The following is a 25965-nucleotide window of genomic DNA, read 5'->3' as shown; positions in this document are numbered from 1 at the left end:
TATTTAACAACAACAACAACTTTATTTATATAGTGCCTTTAATGCGTCCCAAGGTGCTTCACAGGATTTTTATAAGACAAAACAAATAAATTTGACTCCGAGCCAAATAAGAAAAAATTAGCACAGGCTTGGTCAAAGAGGTAGGTTTTAAGGAGCGTCTTGAAGGAGGAAAGAGAGGTAGAGAGGTGGAGAGGTTTAGGGAGGGAGTTCCAGAGCTTGGGGCCCAGGCAACAGAAGGCACGGCCACCGATGGTGGAGCGATTATAATCAGGGATGGTCAGGAGAGCAGAATTAGAGGAGCGCAGACATCTCGGGGGGGTGGTGGGGCTGGAGGAGATTACAGAGATAGGGAGGGGCGAGACCATGGAGGGATTTGTAAACAAGGGTGAGAATTTTGAAATCGAGGCATTGCTTAACCGGGAGCCAATGTAGGTCAGCGAGCACAGGGGGTGATGGGTGAGTGGGACTCGGTGCAAGTTGGGACACGGGGCAGCCGAGTTTTGGATCACCTCTAGTTTACGTCGGGTAGAATGTGGGAGGCCAGCCAGGAGTGCGTTGGAATAGTGAAGAGTAGAGGTAATACAGGCATGGATGAGGGCTTCAGTAGCGGATGAGCTGAGTCAGGGGCGGAGACAGACGATGTTACGGAGGTGGAAATAGGCGGTTTTAAGCCGCGGATATGTGGTGAAAGCTCATTTCAGGGTCAAATATGTCACCTAGGTTGCAAACAGTCTGGTTCAGCCTGAGACAAATGCTAGGGAGAGGGATGGAGTCGGTGGCAAGTGAACGCAGTTTGTGGCAGGGACAGAAAACAATGGGGGGGGGGGAAAATTGCGGACGGAGGCTTCCTTCGGATAAACGCCTCCGACCCGAAAAAAAATTGTACAAAAATACCTGGTGGTCCCGGAGATCGCGGTCGGAGGCTTTCATTCGATGTGCAGCGCACGGGGAGGTGAACTCCCTGTATGTACGGACATGCTGGGTCACGTGGGCCTGGACCACCAATCACTGTGCAGTATTCTCATTGCTAAAAATGGGAACTCCTTTTGTCAGGTCTCCCATTACTATCAATGAAAAAACCCCTCCTAAAACACCCAAACACCCAAATAAATAAATAAAACACCTCACATATTTAAAATTAATTGAAATCAAATGTAATTAAATGTTTTAGAAAAAATATATATTTTTTGGAATTTTTTTAATGTGTTTTAATAGGGTTAAAAGTAAAAGTTAATGTACAGGGTTTTTAATAAAAATGAATGATTACATTTAATTTTTATGTGTTTTAAAACTCTTACGCTGGCAAAAGTTAGCTATGTGCCTGCTTTTACCAGGTGTAAGAGTTTGAAGGACATTCTCTGAGCCCGATCTTCCCCACGTGGATGTCCTTCTCCCGGGGAGGCGGAGGATCTGTGCGGAGAAAGCTTGACAGATCGGGAAAGCCGGTTTTCAGCGCATGTGCGTCTCGCCCCGAGAACCGGCTTGAGCCAGGCCTCGCTGGGTCCGGGCGCGCTCCGTACACCCAGCGAGGCCAGAAGTTTCAGCCCAATGGCTTCGGTCTTCCCAATATTAATTGGAGAAAACCTCTGCTCATCCAGTACTGGATGTCAGACAAGCAATCTGAGAATTTAGAGATTGTGGTGGGGTCGAGAGAAATGATGGAGAGGTAGGACTGAGCGTCGTCTGCGTACATGTGGAACCGACTCCGTGTTTTCGGATGATATCGCCAAGGGGCAGCATATAGATGAGAAATAGGGGGGGGGCCAAGGACAGATCCTTGGGGGACACCAGAGGTAACGATGTGGGAGCGGGAAGAGAAGCCATTGCTGGAGATTTTCTGGCTATGATGAGATAGATAAGAATGGAACCAGGCGAGTGCAGTCCCACCCAGCTGGACCATGGTGGAGAGGCGTTGGAGGAGGATGGAGTGGTCACCTGTGTCAAAGGCTGCAGACAGGTCCAGAAGGACGAGGAGGGAGAGTTTACCTTTGTCACACACACACAGGATGTCATCTGTGACTTTGATGAGAGCCGTTTCGATACTGTGGCAGGCGCGGAAACCGGATTGAAGGAATTTAAACATGGAGTTCCGGGAAAGAAGGTCACAGATTTGGGACAACACGTTCAAATACTTTGGAGAGGACAGGGAGGTTGGAGATGTGGCGGTAACTTACAAGCAAAGTGGGGTCAAGGGTTGGCCTTTTGAGGAGAGGGGTGATGACGGCAGATATGAAGGAGAGAGGAACAGTACGTAAGGAGGCAGAACCGTGAACAATGTCAGCTAACATGGGGGTCAGCAGTTTAGAAATAAACACTTTCTACAATGAGGACATGTTTTTTCTTTCAGTCTCTGACACAATGTAAGAAAGACCTGCATTTCTATAGCGCCTTTCACGAGCACCGGACGTCTCAAAGCGCTTTACAGCCAATGAAGTAGAGTTAGGGGAGGAGATCCTAGCAGATTGTAGACATTTGCAAGCGCTCCCCAGAAGTGTCCATATTTGAAAGGGGTTCCCGGGAGTGTGTCAGTATTACAGGGGGTCCCTGGGAGTGTGTCATTATTTACACGAAGTCCCTGAGAGTGTGTCAGTATTTACAGGGGGTCCCTGGGAGTGCATCAGTATTTACAGGGGGTCCCCGAGAGTGCGTCAATATTGACAGGGTCCCCGGGAGTGCGTCATTATTTACAGGGGTTCCCCGGGTGTGTGTCAGTATTTACAGGGGTTCGTGGGAGTGTGTCAGTATTTACAGGGTGTCTCCTGGAGTGTGTCAGTATTTACAGGGGGTCCCGGGGAGTATGTCAGTATTTATAGGGGGTCCTTGGGAGTGCGTCAGTATTTATAGAGGGTCCCGGGGAGTATGTCAGTATTTATAGGGAGGTCCCGGGGAGTGCGTCAGTATTTATAGGGGGTCCTTGGGAGTGAGTCAGTATTTATAGAGGGTCCCGGGGAGTATGTCAGTATTTATAGGGGGTCCCGGGGAGAATGTCAGTATTTACAGGGGGTCCCGGGGAGTATGTCAGTATTTATAGGGAGGTCCCGGGGAGTGCGTCAGTATTTATAGGGGGTCCTTGGGAGTGCGTCAGTATTTATAGAGGGTCCCGGGGAGTATGTCAGTATTTATAGGGGTTCCCGGGGAGTATGTCAGTATTTACAGGGGGTCCTGGGGAGTATGTCAGTATTTATAGGGGGTCCCGGGGAGTATGTCAGTATTTATAGGGGGTCCCGGGGAGTATGTCAGTATTTATAGGGGGTCCCGGGGAGTGCGTCAGTATTTACAGGGTTTCCCGGGGAGTGTGTCAGTATTTATAGGGGGTCCTTGGGAGTGCGTCAGTATTTATAGAGGGTCCCGGGGAGTATGTCAGTATTTACAGGGGGTCCCGGGGAGTATGTCAGTATTTATAGGGGGTCCCGGGGAGTATGTCAGTATTTATAGGGGTTCCTGGGGAGTATGTCAGTATTTATAGGGGGTCCCGGGGAGTGCGTCAGTATTTACAGGGTTTCCCGGGGAGTGTGTCAGTATTAATAGGGGGTCCCGGGGAGTATGTCAGTATTTATAGGGGGTCCCGGGGAGTATGTCAGTATGTATAGGGGGTCCCGGGGAGTGTGTCAGTATTTACAGGGTTTCCCGGGGAGTATGTCAGTATTTACAGGGTTTCCCGGGGAGTGTGTCAGTATTTACAGGGTTTCCCGGGGAGTGTGTCAGTATTTACAGGGGGTTCTGGGGAGTGCGTCAGTATTTATAGGGGGTCCCGGGGAGTATGTCAGTATTTACAGGGGGTCTCGGGGAATGTGTTAGTATTTGCAGGGGCTCCCCGGGAGAGTGTGGATGTTTGAAGGGTTTTATTTGCCGCACACTGAGAGGTTTTTAACATTGGGGTTGACTCTGAGATGTGACGAGTTGAGGTGGATTCCATGTGCCTGGCGTCAGAGGCCGGCTGTGGTCACATGCTGCCGGAGATGTGGAGTTAGTTGCCGGAATTGGAGGCGCTGCTGTGTCGGCGGATTGTTGGCGGTGCTGCGTCCCCCCAATGTACCCCTGAACCCCTCAGTCTCTCCCCCTCCCTCTCAGTGTGGCCAGGAGCTGCGATCTGCCCAAGTGGAAGAACGAAAAGTAACTTCTGCAGCCTCTCGGAATGGAAGCGGCGCCTGCTCAGGTCAGGGACGCGCTGCAGAAAGTTTGCAAAGTTTTAAAAGTTTACTTTTGACGCGTATTTCTTTTATCCGTTGATTAAAACTTTTTTCTTCTTTGTCATTTCAGAAACGCCCCGAGTTTAAGCTGGATGTGAGCCCCTTGAAGGAGCCACTGGGTTTTATCAAAGTGCTGCAATGGGTGTGTGCAACAGGCCTTTCGCTTTCCGCTCCAACATCTCTCTTCCGACCGATGCACACTGCTTGCTGACTGAGAGAACGGGATCCCTCGGGGGGGCAGACTTTGCGGGCTGTCCCGGGGACTTTTAATATTTTTATCTCGGGGGCGTTTGCATTTAAAGTTGCAGCCCTTTGCCCCTCTTACTGTTGAGACGACCAGCCCCAGGTTTGTGTGTCTGTGTCAGGATTAAGATCGGAGTGTTTGCTGGGGCTGAGCGGGAACTCAGAATCATAGAGGTTTACAGCACGGGAGGAGGCCATTCAGCCCATCATGTCCGTGCTGGCTGGCCAAGAGCTACCTAGCCTAATCCCACTATCCAGCTCTCCGTCCGTAGCCCTGTAGGTTCAGGTGCACATCCAAGTATTTTTTAAATGTGGTGAGGGTTTCTGCCTCTACCACCCTTTCAGGCAGTGAGTTCCAGACCCCCACCGCCCTCTGGGTGAAAAAGTTCACCTCCAGGAAGGCAATCTGCTGTCCTTCTGGCCAATGTGTGACTCCAGACCCACAGTAATGTGGTTGACTCCCAACTGCCCTCTGAAATGGCCCAGTGAGACACTCGAGGGGCAATTAGGGATAAGAACATAAGAATTAGGATCAGGAGTAGGCCATCTAGCCCCTCGAGCCTGCTCCGCCATTCAACAAGATCATGGCTGATCTGGCCGTGGACTCAGCTCCACTTACCCGCCCGCTCCCCATAACCCTTAATTTCCTTATTGGTTAAAAATTTATCTATCTGTGATTTGAATACATTCAATGAGCTAGCCTCAACTGCTTCCTTGGGCAGAGAATTCCACAGATTCACAACCCTCTGGGAGAAGAAATTCCTTCTCAACTCGGTTTTAAATTGGCTCCCCCCTATTTTGAGGCTGTGCCCCCTAGTTCTAGCCTCCCCTACCAGTGGAAACAACTTCTCTGCCTCTATCTTGTCTATCCCTTTCATTATTTTAAATGTTTCTATAAGATCATCCCTCATCCTTCTGAACTCCAACGAGTAAAGACCCAGTCTATTCAATCTATCATCATAAGGTAACCCCCTCATCTCCAGAATCAACCTAGTGAATCGTCTCTGTACCCCCTCCAAAGCTAGTATATCCTTCCTTAAGTAAGGTGACCAAAACTGCACGCAGTACTCCAGGTGCGGCCTCACCAATACCCTATACAGTTGCAGCAGGACCTCCCTGCTTTTGTACTCCATCCCTCTCGCAATGAAGGCCAACATTCCATTCGCCTTCCTGATTACCTGCTGCACCTGCAAACTAACTTTTTGAGATTCATGCACAATGAAAAAAAAAAGGGGCCTTGAAAATGTCTGCTGTGTCATCCAGGGCGGGTGGCACGGTTTAATGTTTATGTTTTTTTTCAGGTAAACTCAAAAAGAGTTTCATGCACAATGACCCCCAGGCTCCTCTGCACCGCAGCATGTTGTAATTTTTCCCCATTCAAATAATATTCCCTTTTACTGTTTTTTTTCCCAAGGTGGATGACCTCATATTTTCCGACATTGTATTCCATCTGCCAAACCTTAGCCCATTCGCTTAACCTATCTAAATCTCTTTGCAGCCTCTCTGTGTCCTCTACACAACGAGCTTTCCCACTAATCTTTGTGTCATCTGCAAATTTTGTTACACGACACTCTGTCCCCTCTTCCAGGTCATCTATGTATATTGTAAACAGTTGTGGTCCCAGCACCGATCCCTGTGGCACACCATTAACCTCCGATTTCCAACCCGAAAAGGACCCATTTATCCCGACTCTCTGCTTTCTGTTAGCCAGCCAATTCTCGATCCATGCTAATACATTTCCTCTGACTCCGCGTACCTTTATCTTCTGCAGTAACCTTTTGTGTGGCACCTTATCGAATGCCTTTTGGAAATCTAAATACACCACATCCATCGGTACACCTCTATCCACTATGCTCATTATATCCTCAAAGAATTCCAGTAAATTAGTTACACATGATTTCCCGTTCATGAATCCATGTTGCGTCTGCTTGATTGCACTATTCCTATCTAGATGTCCCGCTATTTCTTCCTTAATGATAGCTTCAAGCATTTTCCCCACTACAGATGTTAAACTAACCGGCCTATAGTTACCTGCCTTTTGTCTGCCCCCTTTTTTAAACAGAGGCGTTACATTAGCTGCTTTCCAATCCGCTGGTACCTCCCCAGAGTCCAGAGAATTTTGGTAGATTATAACGAATGCATCTGCTATAACTTCCGCCATCTCTTTTAATACCCTGGGATGCATTTCATCCGGTCCAGGGGACTTGTCTACCTTGAGTCCCATTAGCCTGTCCAGCACTACCCCCCTAGTGATAGTGATTATCTCAAGGTCCTCCCTTCCCACATTTCCGAGACCAGCAATTTTTGGCATGGTTTTTGTGTCTTCCATTGTGAAGACCGAAGCAAAATAATTGTTTAAGGTCTCCGCCATTTCCACATTTCCCATTATTAAATCCCCCTTCTCATCTTCTAAAGGGTAATCACTCTTTTCCGTTTTATATATCGGTAAAAGCTTTAACGATCTGTTTTTATGTTTTGCGCAAGTTTACTTTCGTAATCTATCTTTCCTTTCTTTATTGCTTTCTTAGTCATTCTTTGCTGTCGTTTAAAATTTTCCCAATCTTCTAGTTTCCCACTAACCTTGGCCACCTTATACGCATTGGTTTTTAATTTGATACTCTCCTTTATTTCCTTGGTTATCCACGGCTGGTTATCCCTTCTCTTACCGCCCTTCTTTTTCACTGGAATATATTTTTGTTCAGCACTATGAAAGAGCTCCTTAAAAGTCCTCCACTGTTCCTCAATTGTGCCACCATTTAGTCTGTGTTTCCAGTCTACTTTAGCCAACTCTGCCCTCATCCCACTGTAGTCCCCTTTGTTTAAGCATAGTACACTCGTTTGAGACACTACTTCCTCAGCCTCAATCTGTATTACAAATTCAACCATACTGTGATCACTCATTCCGAGAGGATCTTTTACTAGGAGATCGTTTATTATTCCTGTCTGATTACACAGGACCAGATCTAAGATAGCTTGCTCCCTTGTAGGTTCTGTAACATACTGTTCTAAGAAACAATCCCGTATGCATTCTATGAATTCCTCCTCAAGGCTACCCCGTGCGATTTGATTTGACCAATCGATATGTAGGTTAAAATCCCCCATGATTACTGCCGTTCCTTTTTCACATGCCTCCATTATTCCCATGATTATTGTCCGCCCCACCGTGAAGTTATTATTTGGGGGCCTATAAACTCCGCCCACCAGTGACTTTTTTCCCTATACTATCTCTATAATCTTCACCCACAATGATTCAACCTTTTGTTCATTAGAGCCAATATCGTCTCTCACAACTGCCCTGATATCATCCTTTATTAACAGAGCTACCCCACCTCCTTTCCCTTGTCTATCTTTCCGAATCGTCAGATACCCCTGTATGTTTAATTCCCAGTCTTGGCCCCCCTGAAACCATGTTTCTGTAATGGCCACCAAATCATACCCATTTGTAATGATTTGTGCCGTCAACTCATTTACTTTATTTCGAATGCTGCGTGCGTTTAGGTAGAGTGTTTTAATAATAGTTTTTAAACCATGATTTTTAGTTTTGACCCCTCCTGCAGCCCCTTTATATTCATACATATTGTCCCTTCCTATCACCTTGTGGTTTACACTTACCCCAGTGCTACTCTGCTCTGTTGCCTCTTGGGGTCCTGTTCATCTGAGCTCTCACCCACTCTAACTTGCTCAGAGCCCTCTCCTGGGTTCCGAATACTCCTTGCATTGAGGCACCGAGCTTTCATGCTTGCCTTTTTATTACACTTTGACCCTTTAGAATTTTGCTGTACAGTGGCCCTTTTTGTTTTTTGCCTTGGGTTTCTCTGCCCTCCACTTTTACTCATCTCCTTTCTGTCTTTTGCTTTTGTCTCCCTTTTGTTTCCCTCTGTCTCCCTGCATTGGTTCCCATCCCCCTGCCATATTAGTTTAACTCCTCCCCAACAGCACTAGCAAACACTCCCCCCAGGACATTGGTTCCGGTCCTGCCCAGGTACAGACCGTCCGGTTTGTACTGGTCCCACCTCCCCCAGAACCGGTTCCAATGCCGCAGGAATTTGAATCCCTCCCTGCTGCACCACTGCTCAAGCCACGTATTCATCTGAGCTATCCTGCGATTCCTACTCTGACTAGCACGTGGCACTGCTAGCAATCCCGAGATTACTACTTTTGAGATCCTACGTTTTAATTTAGCTCCTAGCTCTTTAAATTCGTCTCGTAGGACCTCATCCCTTTTTTTACCGATATCGTTGGTACCAATATGCACCACAACAACTGGCTGTTCACCCTCCCTTTTCAGAATGTCCTGCACCTGCTCCGAGACATCCTTGACCCTTGCACCAGGGAGGCAACATACCATCCTGGAGTCTCGGTTGCGGCCGCAGAAACGCCTATCTATTCCCCTTACAATTGAATCCCCTATCGCTATCGCTCTCCCACTCTTTTTCCTGCCCTCCTGTGCAGCAGAGCCAGCCAGATGGGCGATAAATGTTGGCATTGCCAGGGTCGCCCACATCCTGTGAATTAATTTGAAAAACTCCCCTGTAAACCTTCTACCAGTTACTTTAAATCTATGCCCCCTGTTTATTGACCCCTCTACGAAAGGAAATGGGTCCTTCCTATCCACTCTAAGCCCCTAATAATTTTATACACCTCTAGGGTCTCCCCTTCAGCCTCCTCTGTTCCAAAGAAAACAAACCCAGCCTGTCAAATCTTTCCTCGGAGCCAAAATTCTCCGGTCCCAGCAACATCCTCGTAAATCTCCTCTGCACCCTCTCTAGTGCAATCACATCTTTGCTGTAATGTGGTGACCAGAACTGCACGCAGTACTCTAGCTGTGGCCTAAGTGGTGTTTTATACAGTTCAAGCATAACACCCCCTGCTCTTGTATTCGTTGCAAGTATGAATCTGCTTGTAATTCGGGCTTGACTTCACTTTGGAATTACCCTTCGCTGAGTGCTGCATTTATTATTGTGTTCAGGGCGGAACTCTGTCTCAGAACTCACTGAGCCGTACCCACTGTGGATACCATCCCCCTCACTCTGGGGCAACTGCGCCCAATGCTGTCCCATCAAACACTCCCAGGGCAGGTACAGCACGGGGTTAGATACAGAGTAAAGCTCCCTCTACACTGTCCCATCAAACACTCCCAGGGCAGGTACAGGGGGTTAGATACAGAGTAAAGCTCCCTCTACACTGTCCCATCAAACACTCCCAGGGCAGGTACAGGGGGTTAGATACAGAGTAAAGCTCCCTCTGCACTTCAAGACTGCATACAGAATTTAGAAGATAAGTTTTCACACAGAGGCTTATTAGAGCAGTGAATGCTGTACCACAAGGAGCAGAGACGAGAACATTATTTAAAAGAGAATTGGACAATTATTTGCAAAGGAATATTGTAAAAGGAAAGGGGGAAATATATTTGGAGCAGGCAGCGCCAGTGGTAGCACTGGCACGATGGGCCGAATGGCCACCTGTGCTGTACGTTTTCAGAAAGAGTTTTCATATAAAACCAGGAGCAACAATAATTTAGTAAACCAGAAAATCTGTCAACACCTGAGCGGAGACAAGACAGGATAAAGTTTTGTTCTTAAAGCTTTATAACTTAATTATTTTTTCACCCCGTTCTGTGGTACAGGTATTGTTAACTCCCAATAATGTTTGAGTGAGTAGGCGTCCTGCTCCCTACAACAACTTGTATTTATATAGCGCCTTTAACGTAGTAAAATGTCCCAAGGCGCTTCACAGGAGCGTTATAAGACAAAAATAATTGACACTGAGCCACACAAGAAAAATGGTCAAAGATGATTTTTTTAAACAGCATTTTAAAAGAGGAGAGAGAGGCGGAGAGGTTTAGGGAGGGAGTTCCAGAGCTTGGGGCCCAGGCAACAGAAGGCATGGCCACCGATGGTGGAGCGATTATAATCAGGGATGCTCAAGAAGGCAGAATTGGAGGAGCGCAGACATCTCGTGGGGTTGTGGGGCTGGAGGAGATTACAGAGATAGGGAGGGGCGAGGCCATGGAGGGATTTGTAAATAAGGATGAGAATTTTGAAATTGAGGTATTGTTTAATCGGGCAGTGAGCACAGGGGGTGATGGGTGAGTGGGACTGGGTGTGAGTTAGGACACGGGGCAGCGAGCTCAGTGGGTGATGGTTGAGCGGGACTCGGTGCAAGTTAGGACATGGGGCAGCGAGCACAGTGGGTGATGGGTGAGTGGGACTGGGTGCGAGTTAGGACATGGGGCAGCGAGCACAGTGGGTGATGGGTGAGCGGGACTCGGTGCGAGTTAGGACATGGGGCAGCGAGCACAGTGGGTGATGGGTGGGTGGGACTTGGTGCAAGTTAGGTCACGGGACAGCGAGCACAGGGGGTGATGGGTGAGTGGGACTGGGTGCGAGTTAGGACACGGGGCAGCGAGCACAGGCGGTGATGGGTGAGCGGGACTCGGTGCGAGTTAGGACATGGGGCAGCGAGCACAGTGGGTGATGGGTGAGTGGGACTGGGTGTGAGTTAGGACACGGGGCAGCGAGCACAGGCGGTGATGGGTGAACGGGACTCGGTGCAAGTTAGGACATGGGGCAGCGAGCACAGTGGGGGATTGAAGAGCGGGACTTGGTGCAAGTTAGGACACGGGCTGTCAAGTCTAAAACCAATCCATAAGAACCACACACAGGTCCTGAGGGAAGCTTTCCCCCCCCCCCAAACCCCCTAACGTTTATCTCCCCCGCTCCCCCGTTGCCCGCTCATGGTGGGGAAGCGCTCAGCACAGTGGTTATGTTACAGGACCAGTAATTGCGAGGCCTGGGATAATGATCTGGAGACATGAGTTCAAATCCCACTATGGTAGCTGGAGAATTTAAATTCAGTTCATTAAATAAATCTGGAATAAATCGCTAGTGTTAGTAATGGTGACCATGAAACTACCGGATTGTCATAAAAACCCGTCTGGTTCACTAATGCCCTTTAGGGAAGGAAATCTGCTGCCCTTACCCGGTCTGGCCGATGTGTGACTCCAGACCCACAGCAATGTGGTTGACTCTTAACTGCCCCCTGAAATGGCCCAGCGAGACACTCCGTTGTATACAAGAAGGTTCACCACCACCTTCTCGGGGGCAATTAGAGGTGGCCAATAAATGCCAGTGACGCCCACGTCCCATGAATGAATTTTTTTTAAAGTTTGTTGACAAATAATACAATAAATCAGAGATTCACTGGGTGGAAATCAGCGACGGGGGGGTGGGGGGTGTGTGTGTGTTGGCGGGGTCCCGTGGGATTCCATTCCACCTCGGAACACAGCGTTCTCGGTCTGCAAACTGAGCTGGCTGTGGGCAGGGGGGGCGGAGAGGAGAGAGGACACTTGGAACCTGCCAGACTGAAGTGGGTATTAAAGGCTGCACCTCTTGGCTTGCTCTGTGGACGCAATCCAAGATATAATGCAGGTGTCTCCAGGTTGTGGTTCAGGGCTGAGGTTGGTGGTTGGTACCGAGTGATACTGGCAGGGCTGGTGATTGGGCAAGAGAGAGAGAGAGAGAGAGTTCAGGTGGTTTGGAATGTGGGAGCTGTGGGTTTCTCAGAGACCTGAATCAGACATGATAGATCTTCAAACACGTCTAACCCAGCTTCCTCTTTTTGGAGGGAATTAAGTGGGGTTTCTGACCCCCTCTCTTGTAATCCTTCCCACCTTTTCCAAACCTGCAATCAACAATAAGTACCTACTTTTATAGAGCACCTTCAGCGTAACAAAACATCCCAAAGTGCTTGCTTCACTTTGACACTGAGGCACATAAAGAGATATTAGGGCAGGTGATCAAACACTTTTTTAAGGAGTGTCTTGAAGGAGGAGAGAGACGCGGAAGAGGTTTAGGGAGGGAATTCCAGAGCTTGGGGCCCAGGCAGCTGAAGGCACGGCCACCAATGGTGGAGCGATGGAAATCGGGATGAGCAAGAGGGCAGAATTGGAGGAGTGCAGAGATCTCGGGCGGGGGGGTGGGGGGGCGCGAGGGGGCAAGCGGTTGTGGGACTGGGGGAGGTTACAGGGATAGGGAGGGGCGAGGCCATGGATTTTAAAGTTGCGGTGTTGAGAATGTAGGTCAGTGAGCGCAGGGGTGATGGGAGAACAGGACTTGGCGCGCGTGAGGAAACGGGTGGCAGAGTTTTAGATGAGCTGTTTTCGATTATTTGGTCATTATCACATTACTATTTGTGGGAGCTTGCTGTGCGCAAATTGGCTGCCGCGTTTCCTACATTACAACAGTGACTACACCGGTGTGACGTCCAAAATCCGGAATGTTTTAGAATCCGGACACTGGGTCGATCCGTGGCGGGGTCGTCCGGAAAATGTTCCAAAATCTGGACTCCCCCGCTTTGGTCCCCGGCCTCGGCCCGACTGACCAACCCCCCCCCTTCCCCTTGGCCCGACCAACGCCACCCCCCAGCCTCAGCCCGAGGTTTACGGATTTCGGATGTCACACCTGTATTTTATTGTCCCCTCCCTATCTCAGTAATCCCCCTCCAGCCCCACAACCCCCCGAGATCTCTGCGCTCCTCTAATTCTGCCCTCCTGAGCATCCCTGATTATAATCGCTCCACCATTAATGGCCTTTCCTTCTGTTGCCTGGGCCCCAAGCTCTGGAACTCGCTCCCTAAACCTCTCTTTCCTCCTTCAAGACGCTCCTTAAAACCGATCTCTCTGACCAAGACTTGCGCTAATTTCTCCTTAAGCGGCTCGGTGTTAAATTTCTATCCCATAACACTCCTGTGAAGTGCCGTGGGACATTTCACTACGGTAAAGGCGCTATATAAATACAAGTTGTTGTAAAGCACTTTGGGACGTTATGAAGCTTTGAAAGGCGCTATAGAAATGCGAGTCTTTCTCCAAAGGCAACAACTTTACCAGACCAACTTTGCTAAACCCTTTTGATAATCCTAATCTTGGATGAAGGTCAGACCCTGAATGGAGCAAGGGGGTGGGGGGGTTTTTGGAGCAAGGGGAAGGGAGGCGGAGATATTTGCTTTATCCGGGGGTTTAAAGGTCCATAGTTCTTCCTTGCAGATTCCTGCGTTCAATATTTGCCCCAAGTTCAGTTAATGATGAGCATGTGGGGCAAGGTGATACTTGGACCCACTCCTGGTGTGGGACTGATCCGTAGAATCCAGGCAGATGACAGCACAGGCCAGGCACCTAAGCTGTCAGCTGGCCTCGGTCAACAGTAGGGGGCGCTATAATTGGCCTCAGTGCCCGAGAGTTGTAATTAAGGAGAGGTGAAATCAGCCCAGCTTCCAGTTCCTGATCTGTATACAATTCTTACAGGGCTTGATAGGGTAGATGCAGGGAGGATGTTTCCCCAGGGGTCACAGTCTCAGGTTAAGGGGTCGGTCATTTAGGACTATGAGGAGGAATTTTTTTCACAGAGGGCTGTGGAGGCTCAGTCGTTGAGTATATTCAAGGCTGAGATTGATAGATTTTTGGAGTCTAGGGGAATGGCAGGCAGTGACTAGTGGGGTACCGCAAGATTCTGTGCTGGGACCCCAGCTGTTTACATTGTACATTAATGATTTAGACGAGGGGATTAAATGCAGTATCTCCAAATTTGCAGATGACACTAAGTTGGGTGGCAGTGTGAGCTGCGAGGAGGATGCTATGAGGCTGCAGAGTGACTTGGATAGGTTAGGTGAGTGGGCAAATGCATGGCAGATGAAGTATAATGTGGATAAATGTGAGGTTATCCACTTTGGTTGTAAAAACAGAGAGACAGACTATTATCTGAATGGTGACAGATTAGGAAAAGGGGAGGTGCAACGAGACCTGGGTGTCATGGTCCATCAGTCATTGAAGGTTGGCATGCAGGTACAGCAGGCGGTTAAGAAAGCATATGGCATGTTGGCCTTCATAGCGAGGGGATTTGAGTACAGGGACAGGTAGGTGTTGCTACAGTTGTACAGGGCCTTGGTGAGGCCACACCTGGAGTATTGTGTACAGTTTTGGTCTCCTAACTTGAGGAAGGACATTCTTGCTATTGAGGGAGTGCAGCGAAGGTTCACCAGACTGATTCCTGGGATGGCGGGACTGACATATCAAGAAAGACTGGATCAACCGGGCTTGTATTCACTGGAGTTCAGAAGAATGAGAGGGGATCTCATAGAAACGTTTAAAATTCTGATGGGTTTAGACAGGTTAGATGCAGGAAGAATGTTCCCAATGTTGGGGAAGTCCAGAACCAGGGGTCACAGTCTAAGGAAAGGGGTACGCCATTTAGGACCGAGATGCGGAGAAACTTCTTCACCCAGAGAGTGGTGAACCTGTGGAATTCTCTACCACAGAAAGTTGTTGAGGCCAATTCACTAAATATATTCAAAAAGGAGTTAGATGAAGTCCTTACTACTAGGGGGATCAAGGGGTATGGCGAGAAAGCAGGAATGGGGTACTGAAGTTACATGTTCAGCGAGGAGGCGGGAGCTCGGAGCAGCGCGAGTCCGGGGTCGGCGAGAGGCCTATAAAGGCCAGCGGGAGTCGGGCAGTCAGTCGAGGAGGCGGGAGCTCGGAGCAGCGCGAGTCCGGGGTCGGCGAGAGGCCTATAAAGGCCAGCGGGAGTCGGGCAGTCAGTCGAGGAGGTGGGAGCTCGGAGCAGCGCGAGTCCGGGGTCGGCGAGAGGCCTATAAAGGCCAGCGGGAGTCGAGCAGTTCGAGCAGTCAGTCGAGGAGGCGGGAGCTCGGAGCAGCGCGAGTCCGGGGTCGGCGAGAGGCGTACCGGTGCAGCTACAGGGAGAAGGCAAAAAAACAAAGGTGACGTCACAGCCTAGGGGGTAAGTGATTGGCTGGTGATTGGTGAGTAGTTTTTCTTTTTCTTCTTATATTGGTCAGTAACTTTTAACATTGTTATTACCAGTTTAAGTGTATCTAAGGGTTAAGTCATGGCAGGAGAGCTCGGTCGGGTGTTATGCTCCTCCTGTACCATGTGGGAACTCAGGGACACTTCCGGTGTCCCTGACGACTACGTGTGCGGGAAGTGTATCCGCCTCCAGCTCCTGACGGTCCGCGTTGCGGAATTGGAGCTGAGGGTGGATTTACTCTGGAGCATCCACGATGCTGAGAATGACGTGAGTATCACGTGTAGTGAGTTGGTCTTACCGCAGGGAAAGGGTCCACAGCCAGATAGGGAATGGAAGACCAGCAGGAAGAGCAGTGCAAGGAAGGTAGTGCAGGGGTCCCCTGCGGTCATCCCCCTGCAAAACAGATACACCGCTTTGGGTACTGTTGAGGGGAATGACTCATCAGGGGAGGGCAGCAGCAGCCAAGTTCATGGCACCGTGGCTGGCTCTGCTGCACAGGAGGGCAAGAAAAAGAGTGGGAGAGCGATAGTGATAGGGGATTCAATTGTGAGGGGAATAGATAGGCGTTTCTGCGGCCGCAACCGAGACTCCAGGATGGTATGTTGCCTCCCTGGTGCAAGGGTCAAGGATGTCTCGGAGCGGGTGCAGGACATTCTGAAATGGGAGGGAGAACAGCCAGTTGTCGTGGTGCACATTGGTACCAACGACATAGGCAAAAAAAGGGATGAGGTCCTACGAAACGAATTTAAGGAGCTAGGAGCTAAATTAAAAAGTAGGACCTCAAAAGTAGTAATCTCGGGATTGCTACCAGTGCCACGTGATAGTCAGAGTAGGAATCGCAGGATAGCGCAGATGAATACGTGGCTTGAGCAGTGGTGCAGCAGGGAGGGATTCAAATTCCTGGGGCATTGGGACCGGTTCTGGGGGAGGTGGGACCAGTACAAACCGGACGGTCTGCACCTGGGCAGGACTGGAACCAATGTCCTAGGGGGAGTGTTTGCTAGTGCTGTTGGGGAGGATTTAAACTAATATGGCAGGGGGATGGGAACCAATGCAGGGAGACAGAGGGAAACAAAAAGGAGCCAAAAGCAAAAGACAGAAAGGAGATGAGGAAAAGTGTAGGGCAGAGAAACCCAAGGCAAAGAACAAAAAGGGCCACTGTACAGCAAAATTCTAAAAGGACAAAGGGTGTTAATAAAACAAGCCTGAAGGCTTTGTGTCTTAATGCAAGGAGTATCCGCAATAAGGTGGATGAATTAATTGTGCAAATAGATGTTAACAAATATGATGTGATTGGGATTACGGAGACGTGGCTCCAGGATGATCAGGGCTGGGAACTCAACATTCAGGGGTATTCAACATTCAGGAAGGATAGAATAAAAGGAAAAGGAGGTGGGGTAGCATTGCTGGTTAAAGAGGAGATTAATGCAATAGTTAGGAAAGACATTAGCTTGGATGATGTGGAATCTATATGGGTAGAGCTGCAGAACACCAAAGGGCAAAAAACGTTAGTAGGAGTTGTGTACAGACCTCCAAACAGTAATAGGGATGTTGGGGAGGGCATCAAACAGGAAATTAGGGGTGCATGCAATAAAGGTGTAGCAGTTATAATGGGTGACTTTAATATGCACATAGATTGGGCTAGCCAAACTGGAAGCAATACGGTGGAGGAGGATTTCCTGGAGTGCATAAGGGATGGTTTTCTAGACCAATATGTTGAGGAACCAACTAGGGGGGAGGCCATCTTAGACTGGGTGTTGTGTAATGAGAGAGGATTAATTAGCAATCTCATTGTGCGAGGCCCCTTGGGGAAGAGTGACCATAATATGGTGGAATTCTGCATTAGGATGGAGAATGAAACAGTAATTTCAGAGACCATGGTCCAGAACTTAAAGAAGGGTAACTTTGAAGGTATGAGGCGTGAATTGGCTAGGATAGATTGGCGAATGATACTTAGGGGGTTGACTGTGGATGGGCAATGGCAGACATTTAGAGACCGCATGGATGAAGTACAACAATTGTACATTCCTGTCTGGCGTAAAAATAAAAAGGGGAAGGTGGCTCAACCGTGGCTATCTAGGGAAATCAGGGATAGTATTAAAGCCAAGGAAGTGGCATACAAATTGGCCAGAAATAGCAGCGAACCTGGGGACTGGGAGAAATTTAGAACTCAGCAGAGGAGGACAAAGGGTTTGATTAGGACAGGGAAAATGGAGTATGAGAAGAAGCTTGCAGGGAACATTAAGGCGGATTGCAAAAGTTTCTATAGGTATGTAAAGAGAAAAAGGTTGGTGAAGACAAACGTAGGTCCCCTGCAGTCAGAATCAGGGGAAGTCATAACGGGGAGCAAAGAAATGGCGGATCAATTGAACAAGTACTTTGGTTCGGTATTCACTAAGGAGGATACAAACAACCTTCCGGATATAAAAGGGGTCAGAGGGTCTAGTAAGGAAGAGGAACTGAGGGAAATCTTTATTAGTCGGGAAATTGTGTTGGGGAAATTGATGGGATTGAAGGCAGATAAATCCCCAGGGCCTGATGGCCTGCATCCTAGAGTACTTAAGGAGGTGGCCTTGGAAATAGCGGATGCATTGACAGTCATTTTCCAACATTCCATTGACTCTGGATCAGTTCCTATGGAGTGGAGGGTAGCCAATGTAACCCCACTTTTTAAAAAAGGAGGGAGAGAGAAAACAGGGAATTATAGACCGGTCAGCCTGACCTCAGTAGTGGGTAAAATGATGGAATCAATTATTAAGGATGTCATAGCAGTGCATCTGGAAAATGGTGACATGATAGGTCCAAGTCAGCATGGATTTGTGAAAGGGAAATCATGCTTGACAAATCTTCTGGAATTTTTTGAGGATGTTTCCAGTAAAGTGGACAAAGGAGAACCAGTTGATGTGGTATATTTGGACTTTCAGAAGGCTTTCGACAAGGTCCCACACAAGAGATTAATGTGCAAAGTTAAAGCACATGGGATTGGGGGTAGTGTGCTGACGTGGATTGAGAACTGGTTGTCAGACAGGAAGCAAAGAGTAGGAGTAAACGGGTACTTTTCAGAATGGCAGGCAGTGACTAGTGGAGTGCCGCAAGGTTCTGTGCTGGGGCCCCAGCTGTTTACATTGTACATTAATGATTTAGACGAGGGGATTAAATGCAGTATCTCCAAATTTGCGGATGATACTAAGTTGGGTGGCAGTGTGAGCTGCGAGGAGGATGCTATTAGGCTGCAGAGTGACTTGGATAGGTTAGGTGAGTGGGCAAATGCATGGCAGATGAAGTATAATGTGGATAAATGTGAGGTTATCCACTTTGGTGGTAAAAACAGAGAGACAGACTATTATCTGAATGGTGACAGATTAGGAAAAGGGAAGGTGCAACGAGACCTGGGTGTCATGGTACATCAGTCATTGAAGGTTGGCATGCAGGTACAGCAGGCGGTTAAGAAAGCAAATGGCATGTTGGCCTTCATAGCGAGGGGATTTGAATACAGGGGCAGGGCGGTGTTGCTACAGTTGTACAGGGCCTTGGTGAGGCCACACCTGGAGTATTGTGTACAGTTTTGGTCTCCTAACTTGAGGAAGGACATTCTTGCTATTGAGGGAGTGCAGCGAAGGTTCACCAGACTGATTCCCGGGATGGCGGGACTGACCTATCAAGAAAGATTGGATCAATTGGGCTTGTATTCACTGGAGTTCAGAAGAATGAGAGGGGACCTCATAGAAACGTTTAAAATTCTGACGGGTTTAGACAGGTTAGATGCAGAAAGAATGTTCCCAATGTTGGGGAAGTCCATAACCAGGGGTCACAGTCTGAGGATAAGGGGTAAGCCATTTAGGACCGAGATGAGGAGAAACTTCTTCACCCAGAGAGTGGTGAACCTGTGGAATTCTCTACCACAGAAAGTAGTTGAGGCCAATTCACTAAATATATTCAAAAGGGAGTTAGATGAAGTCCTTACTACTCGGGGGATCAAGGGTTATGGCGAGAAAGCAGGAAGGGGGTACTGAAGTTTCATGTTCAGCCATGAACTCATTGAATGGCGGTGCAGGCTAGAAGGGCTGAATGGCCTGCTCCTGCACCTATTTTCTATGTTTCTATGTTTCTATGAACTCATTGAATGGTGGTGCAGGCTCGAAGGGCCGAATGGCCTACTCCTGCACCTATTTTCTATGTTTCTATGAAGGGATATGGGGATCAGGCGGGAAAGTGGAGTTAAGGGCGAAGATCAGCCATGATCTTATTGAATGGCGGAGCAGGCTCAAGGGGCCGAATGGCTGACTCCTGCTCCTAATTCCTATGAAACCCCCCACTTAAAGACATAGGTGGAGAAGAGGATGGTGCAAGATCGAACTCTCCACAGAACCTCACTGGCAGGGTTCATATGGATCCGTATCCAATAGGTCTCGGCATCTCAGCCGAGGAGAGGCAGAGAGAGGCAGAGGCAGGGAGAGAGAGAGAGAGAGAGAGGTGGGTGGGTGGGGCAGGCAGAGAGAGAGGACACATGTTGCCCTCCCATCAGCCACCTCCTGCGATGGGTACAAAGCAGCATGTTCAATTGGATCCTGTACCAGACTCTGCGTTCCCTGACTGACGGCTTGGGCCCCAGTGTGCCCCCCCCTCCTGTGTGTGAAGTTATATTTAGCTTGTGGAGTGTGTGATTTGCGCCAGTGCGTGTGATCTCAGTGCTTGCTGCCGTCGTAGCTCTCCATTATCTGGCTATTATTAGCCGCTGCGACTGCACTTTGCAAAACAACAGTCAGAGCTGGGTATGGCACCACATGCAGATTAACCCTCCCTATCCCGGGCTGGCACAGGCTTGGGGACTCGCGGTTATCTTCAGCTCACAACTGTTGTTCCAGGATCTGAACAGGCCTGATGCCGTCAATACACTTCCCATGGATTTTTAAAACACCATTTGATTCTCTCTCTCTCTCTCTCTCTCTCTGTCTCTGCCTTCCCTCTCTCTCCGTCTCTCTCTCTCTCTCCCCGTCTCTCTCTCTCTCTCTCTCCCAGTCTCTCTCTCTCTCTCTCTCTCTCTCTCCCAGTCTCTCTCTCTCTCTCTCTCTCTCTCTCCCAGTCTCTCTCTCTCTCTCTCTCTCCCCGTCTCTCTCTCTCTCTCTCTCCCAGTCTCTCTCTCTCTCCCCGTCTCTCTCTCTCTCTCTGCCTTCCCTCTCTCTTTCTCTGCCTCTCTCTCGCTCTGCCTCTCTCTCTCTCTGTCTCCCTGTCTCTCTCTCTCTCTGTCTCCCTGTCTCTCTCTTTCTCCCCCTGTCTCTCTCTCTCTCTCCCTGTCTCTCTCTCTCCCTGTCTCTCTCTCTCCCTGTCTCTCTCTCTCCCTGTCTCTCTCTCTCCCTGTCTCTCTCTCTCCCTGGCTCTCTCTCTCCCTGTCTCTCTCTCTCCCTGTCTCTCTCTCTCTCTCTCCCTCTCTCTCTCCCTGTCTCTCTCTCTCTCTCTCCCTGTCTCTCTCTCTCCCTGTCTCTCTCTCTCTCTCTCTCCCTGTCTCTCTCTCTCTCCCTGTCTCTCTCTCTCTCTCTCTCTCCCTGTCTCTCTTTCTCTCTCTGCCTGTCTCTCTCTCTCTCTCCCTGTCTCTCTCTCTCTCTCCCTGTCTCTCTCTCTCTCTCCCTCTCTCTCTCTCCCTGTCTCTCTCTCTCTCCCTGTCTCTCTCTCTCTCCCTGTCTCTCTCTCTCTCCCTGTCTCTCTCTCTCTCTCTCCCTGTCTCTCTCTCTCTCCCTGTCTCTCTCTCTCTCTCTCTCTCTCCCTGTCTCTCTCTCTGTCTCCCTGTCTCTCTCTCTCTCCCTGTCTCTCTCTCTCTCCCTGTCTCTCTCTCTCTCCCTGTCTCTCTCTCTCTCCCTGTCTCTCTCTCTCTCTCCCTGTCTCTCTCTCTCTCTCCCTGTCTGTCTCTCTCTCTCTCCCTGTCTCTCTCTCTCTCCCTGTCTCTCCCTCTCTGCCTCCCTCCCTCCCTCTCTGTCTGCCTCCCTCCCTCTCTGTCTGCCTCCCTCCCTCTCTGTCTGCCTCCCTCCCTCTCTGTCTGCCTCCCTCCCTCTCTGTCTGCCTCCCTCCCTCTCTGTCTGCCTCCCTCCCTCTCTGTCTGCCTCCCTCCCTCTCTGTCTGCCTCCCTCCCTCTCTGTCTGCCTCCCTCCCTCTCTGTCTGCCTCCCTCCCTCTCTGTCTGCCTCCCTCCCTCTCTGTCTGCCTCCCTCCCTCTCTGTCTGCCTCCCTCCCTCTCTGTCTGCCTCCCTCCCTCTCTGTCTGCCTCCCTCCCTCTCTGTCTGCCTCCCTCCCTCTCTGTCTGCCTCCCTCCCTCTCTGTCTGCCTCCCTCCCTCTCTGTCTGCCTCCCTCCCTCTCTGTCTGCCTCCCTCCCTCTCTGTCTGCCTCCCTCCCTCTCTGTCTGCCTCCCTCCCTCTCTGTCTGCCTCCCTCCCTCTCTGTCTGCCTCCCTCCCTCTCTGTCTGCCTCCCTCCCTCTCTGTCTGCCTCCCTCCCTCTCTGTCTGCCTCCCTCCCTCTCTGTCTGCCTCCCTCCCTCTCTGTCTGCCTCCCTCCCTCTCTGTCTGCCTCCCTCCCTCTCTGTCTGCCTCCCTCCCTCTCTGTCTGCCTCCCTCCCTCTCTGTCTGCCTCCCTCCCTCTCTGTCTGCCTCCCTCCCTCTCTGTCTGCCTCCCTCCCTCTCTGTCTGCCTCCCTCCCTCTCTGTCTGCCTCCCTCCCTCTCTGTCTGCCTCCCTCCCTCTCTGTCTGCCTCCCTCCCTCCCTCTCTGTCTGCCTCCCTCCCTCCCTCTCTGTCTGCCTCCCTCCCTCCCTCTCTGTCTGCCTCCCTCCCTCCCTCTCTGTCTGCCTCCCTCCCTCCCTCTCTGTCTGCCTCCCTCCCTCCCTCTCTGTCTGCCTCCCTCCCTCCCTCTCTGTCTGCCTCCCTCCCTCCCTCTCTGTCTGCCTCCCTCCCTCCCTCTCTGTCTGCCTCCCTCCCTCCCTCTCTGTCTGCCTCCCTCCCTCCCTCTCTGTCTGCCTCCCTCCCTCCCTCTCTGTCTGCCTCCCTCCCTCCCTCTCTGTCTGCCTCCCTCCCTCCCTCTCTGTCTGCCTCCCTCCCTCCCTCTCTGTCTGCCTCCCTCCCTCCCTCTCTGTCTGCCTCCCTCCCTCCCTCTCTGTCTGCCTCCCTCCCTCCCTCTCTGTCTGCCTCCCTCCCTCCCTCTCTGTCTGCCTCCCTCCCTCCCTCTCTGTCTGCCTCCCTCCCTCCCTCTCTGTCTGCCTCCCTCCCTCCCTCTCTGTCTGCCTCCCTCCCTCCCTCTCTGTCTGCCTCCCTCCCTCCCTCTCTATCTGCCTCCCTCCCTCCCTCTCTGTCTGCCTCCCTCCCTCCCTCTCTGTCTGCCTCCCTCCCTCCCTCTCTGTCTGCCTCCCTCCCTCCCTCTCTGTCTGCCTCCCTCCCTCCCTCTCTGTCTGCCTCCCTCCCTCCCTCTCTGTCTGCCTCCCTCCCTCCCTCTCTGTCTGCCTCCCTCCCTCCCTCTCTGTCTGCCTCCCTCCCTCCCTCTCTGTCTGCCTCCCTCCCTCCCTCTCTGTCTGCCTCCCTCCCTCCCTCTCTGTCTGCCTCCCTCCCTCCCTCCCTCTCTGTCTGCCTCCCTCCCTCCCTCCCTCTCTGTCTGCCTCCCTCCCTCCCTCTCTGTCTGCCTCCCTCCCTCTCTGTCTGCCTCCCTCCCTCCCTCCCTCTCTGTCTGCCTCCCTCCCTCCCTCTCTGTCTGCCTCCCTCCCTCTCTGTCTGCCTCCCTCCCTCCCTCTCTGTCTGCCTCCCTCCCTCCCTCTCTGTCTGCCTCCCTCCCTCCCTCTCCTCCCTCCCTCCCTCTCTGTCTGCCTCCCTCCCTCCCTCTGTCTGCCTCCCTCCCTCCCTCTCTGTCTGCCTCTCTCCCTCCCTCTCTGTCTGCCTCCCTCCCTCTCTGTCTGCCTCCCTCCCTCCCTCTCTGTCTGCCTCCCTCCCTCCCTCTCTGTCTACCTCCCTCCCTCCCTCTCTGTCTGCCTCCCTCCCTCCCTCTCTGTCTGCCTCCCTCCCTCCCTCTCTGTCTGCCTCCCTCCCTCCCTCTCTGTCTGCCTCCCTCCCTCCCTCTCTGTCTGCCTCCCTCCCTCCCTCTCTGTCTGCCTCCCTCCCGCCCTCTCTGTCTGCCTCCCTCCCTCCCTCTCTGTCTGCCTCCCTCCCTCCCTGTCTGCCTCCCTCCCTCCCTCTCTGTCTGCCTCCCTCCCTCCCTCTCTGTCTGCCTCCCTCCCTCCCTCTCTGTCTGCCTCCCTCCCTCCCTCTCTGTCTGCCTCCCTCCCTCCCTCCCTCTCTGTCTGCCTCCCTCCCTCCCTCCCTCTCTCTCTGTCTGCCTCCCTCCCTCCCTCTCTGTCTGCCTCCCTCCCTCCCTCTCTGTCTGCCTCCCTCCCTCCCTCTCTGTCTGCCTCCCTCCCTCCCTCTCTGTCTGCCTCCCTCCCTCCCTCTCTGTCTGCCTCCCTCCCTCCCTCTCTGTCTGCCTCCCTCCCTCCCTCTCTGTCTGCCTCCCTCCCTCCCTCTCTGTCTGCCTCCCTCCCTCCCTCTCTGTCTGCCTCCCTCCCTCCCTCTCTGTCTGCCTCCCTCCCTCCCTCTCTGTCTGCCTCCCTCCCTCCCTCTCTGTCTGCCTCCCTCCCTCCCTCTCTGTCTGCCTCCCTCCCTCCCTCTCTGTCTGCCTCCCTCCCTCCCTCTCTGTCTGCCTCCCTCCCTCCCTCTCTGTCTGCCTCCCTCCCTCCCTCTCTGTCTGCCTCCCTCCCTCCCTCTCTGTCTGCCTCCCTCCCTCCCTCTCTGTCTCCCTCCCTCCCTCCCTCTCTGTCTGCCTCCCTCCCTCCCTCTCTGTCTGCCTCCCTCCCTCCCTCCCTCTCTGTCTGCCTCCCTCCCTCCCTCTCTGTCTGCCTCCCTCCCTCCCTCTCTGTCTGCCTCCCTCCCTCCCTCTCTGTCTGCCTCCCTCCCTCTCTGTCTGCCTCCCTCCCTCTCTGTCTGCCTCCCTCCCTCTCTGTCTGCCTCCCTCCCTCTCTGTCTGCCTCCCTCCCTCTCTGTCTGCCTCCCTCCCTCCCTCCCTCTCTGTCTGCCTCCCTCCCTCCCTCCCTCTCTGTCTGCCTCCCTCCCTCCCTCCCTCTCTGTCTGCCTCCCTCCCTCCCTCCCTCTCTGTCTGCTCCCTCCCTCCCTCCCTCTCTGTCTGCCTCCCTCCCTCCCTCTCTGTCTGCCTCCCTCCCTCCCTCTCTGTCTGCCTCCCTCCCTCTCTCTCTGTCTGCCTCCCTCCCTCCCTCTCTGTCTGCCTCCCTTCCTCCCTCCCTCCCTCTCTTCCCCCCCCCCCCCCACCCCCTCCCCCCCCCGGCCCAGGGATGTGGAATGTGGAGCAGTCTGTTCGATGAGGACCATGGGTATTTGGTCTCCGGTCTCCGGCCTGTACTTTGAGCCCATTGTTGCACTGTAAACACTTCCCTCTAAGTGATGACAATCTATAGAAAGCAATCCTTCCTGTTGTCGGAGGATTTGCTAACAGGCACTGACCTGTTGTAGTTGCTTGTCCTGTGCTGTGTCTGGTTATAACCCCTTTTGTCCTCTGACCCTGTGGCTTTATGTAAAGTAAGAGCGCTTGCTGTTAGTGATCCCACCACACCATCATTTCTCAGTTTTGGGTCGGACCTCATGTGCACAGTTCTGGTCGCCAGATTATAAATGGATGGTGCAAAGAAGATTTACACAGATGATACAGAGCTGAGAGATTATAACTATCAGGAACGATTGAACAGCCTGGGGCCCTTTTCGCCGGAACAGAGAAGGCCGAGGGATGACCTCACAGAGCTCTTTAAAATGATAAAGGGGTTCGATAGGGTAGACGTAGAGAGGATGGTTCCAGTTGTGGGTGAGACCAGAACCAGGGGCCATCAATATCAGACAGTCACTAATCAATCCAATCGGGAATTCAGGAGAAACTTCTTTACCCAGAGAGCGGTGAGAATGTGGAACTCGCTGTCACAGGGAGGGGTTGAGGCGAATAGTATCGATGTATTTAAGGGGAGGCTGGACAAGCCAATGGGGGAGAAGGGAATAGAGGGTTATGCTGATAGATTTAGATGAGGAAAGACGGGAGGAGGCTCGAGTGGAGCATAAACACCGGCATGGACTGGTTGGGCCGAACGGCCTGTTTCATGTAAATTCCGTGTAATTCTTGTCTTTATTCAGAGTTTTTTTGTTTGTCTCTGCAGATCTTTGCTGTGTTCGCCTTTGCCACGTGTGGTGGTTACTCGGGGGAGAGTGTGGCGTCCGTTAAGTGTCAGCACGAGAAGAAGGCGCAGCTGATCACCGTCCATTTTAGTTATCCGTTCAGGTGGGGCTCGCCGGGCTTTGCCGCTGTGTAGCTCTCATCCGTAATCCCACCCTGGCGGGGCGGGGGCAGGATTAGGGAGGGGAGCAACACAGAACCTTCCCCGGCCCCGCGTCGCTGCTCAAACCCCCCGCCCCCACTCACACTACCATCGATGGGAGAACCTCCAGTCACCGTGGCTCCACGCACACTCGTGATACTCTCCACCTAACTCCCCTCGCCCTGTCGCTCACTCTCTCCGCACTGTCAGAAGTCTCCTCCAAAACCTCTGCGTACAGTTCCTCACCGCCCCAACGTTCCGGAGGGAGTTCCAGAGCTTCGAGCTTAGCCGGCTCAAGGCACAGCCGCCAGTGGTGGGGCGAAGGATGCAGGGCTGCAC

General features: G+C 51.5%; 1 protein-coding gene across 1 annotated transcript in view; it reads left to right on the top strand.

Moving 5' to 3' along the window:
• Positions 1 to 3938: 3938 nt before the first annotated feature.
• Positions 3939 to 25965, top strand: part of LOC139228095 (synaptophysin-like protein 2) — a 34678-nt gene continuing 12651 nt past the window's right edge. The window contains exons 1-3 of the mRNA XM_070859278.1: positions 3939 to 4156; positions 4261 to 4332; positions 25468 to 25589. Coding sequence (XP_070715379.1) covers positions 4136 to 4156; positions 4261 to 4332; positions 25468 to 25589 — 215 coding nt within the window. The 5' untranslated portion in view covers positions 3939 to 4135. The remainder of the gene's footprint in view (positions 4157 to 4260; positions 4333 to 25467; positions 25590 to 25965) is intronic.

Source organism: Pristiophorus japonicus, chromosome 17 (genome assembly GCF_044704955.1).
Source record: "Pristiophorus japonicus isolate sPriJap1 chromosome 17, sPriJap1.hap1, whole genome shotgun sequence".
Taxonomy (NCBI): domain Eukaryota; kingdom Metazoa; phylum Chordata; class Chondrichthyes; family Pristiophoridae; genus Pristiophorus; species Pristiophorus japonicus.
Note: the sequence above shows the minus strand (reverse complement) of the source record. Positions and strands in the feature narration are given on the sequence as shown.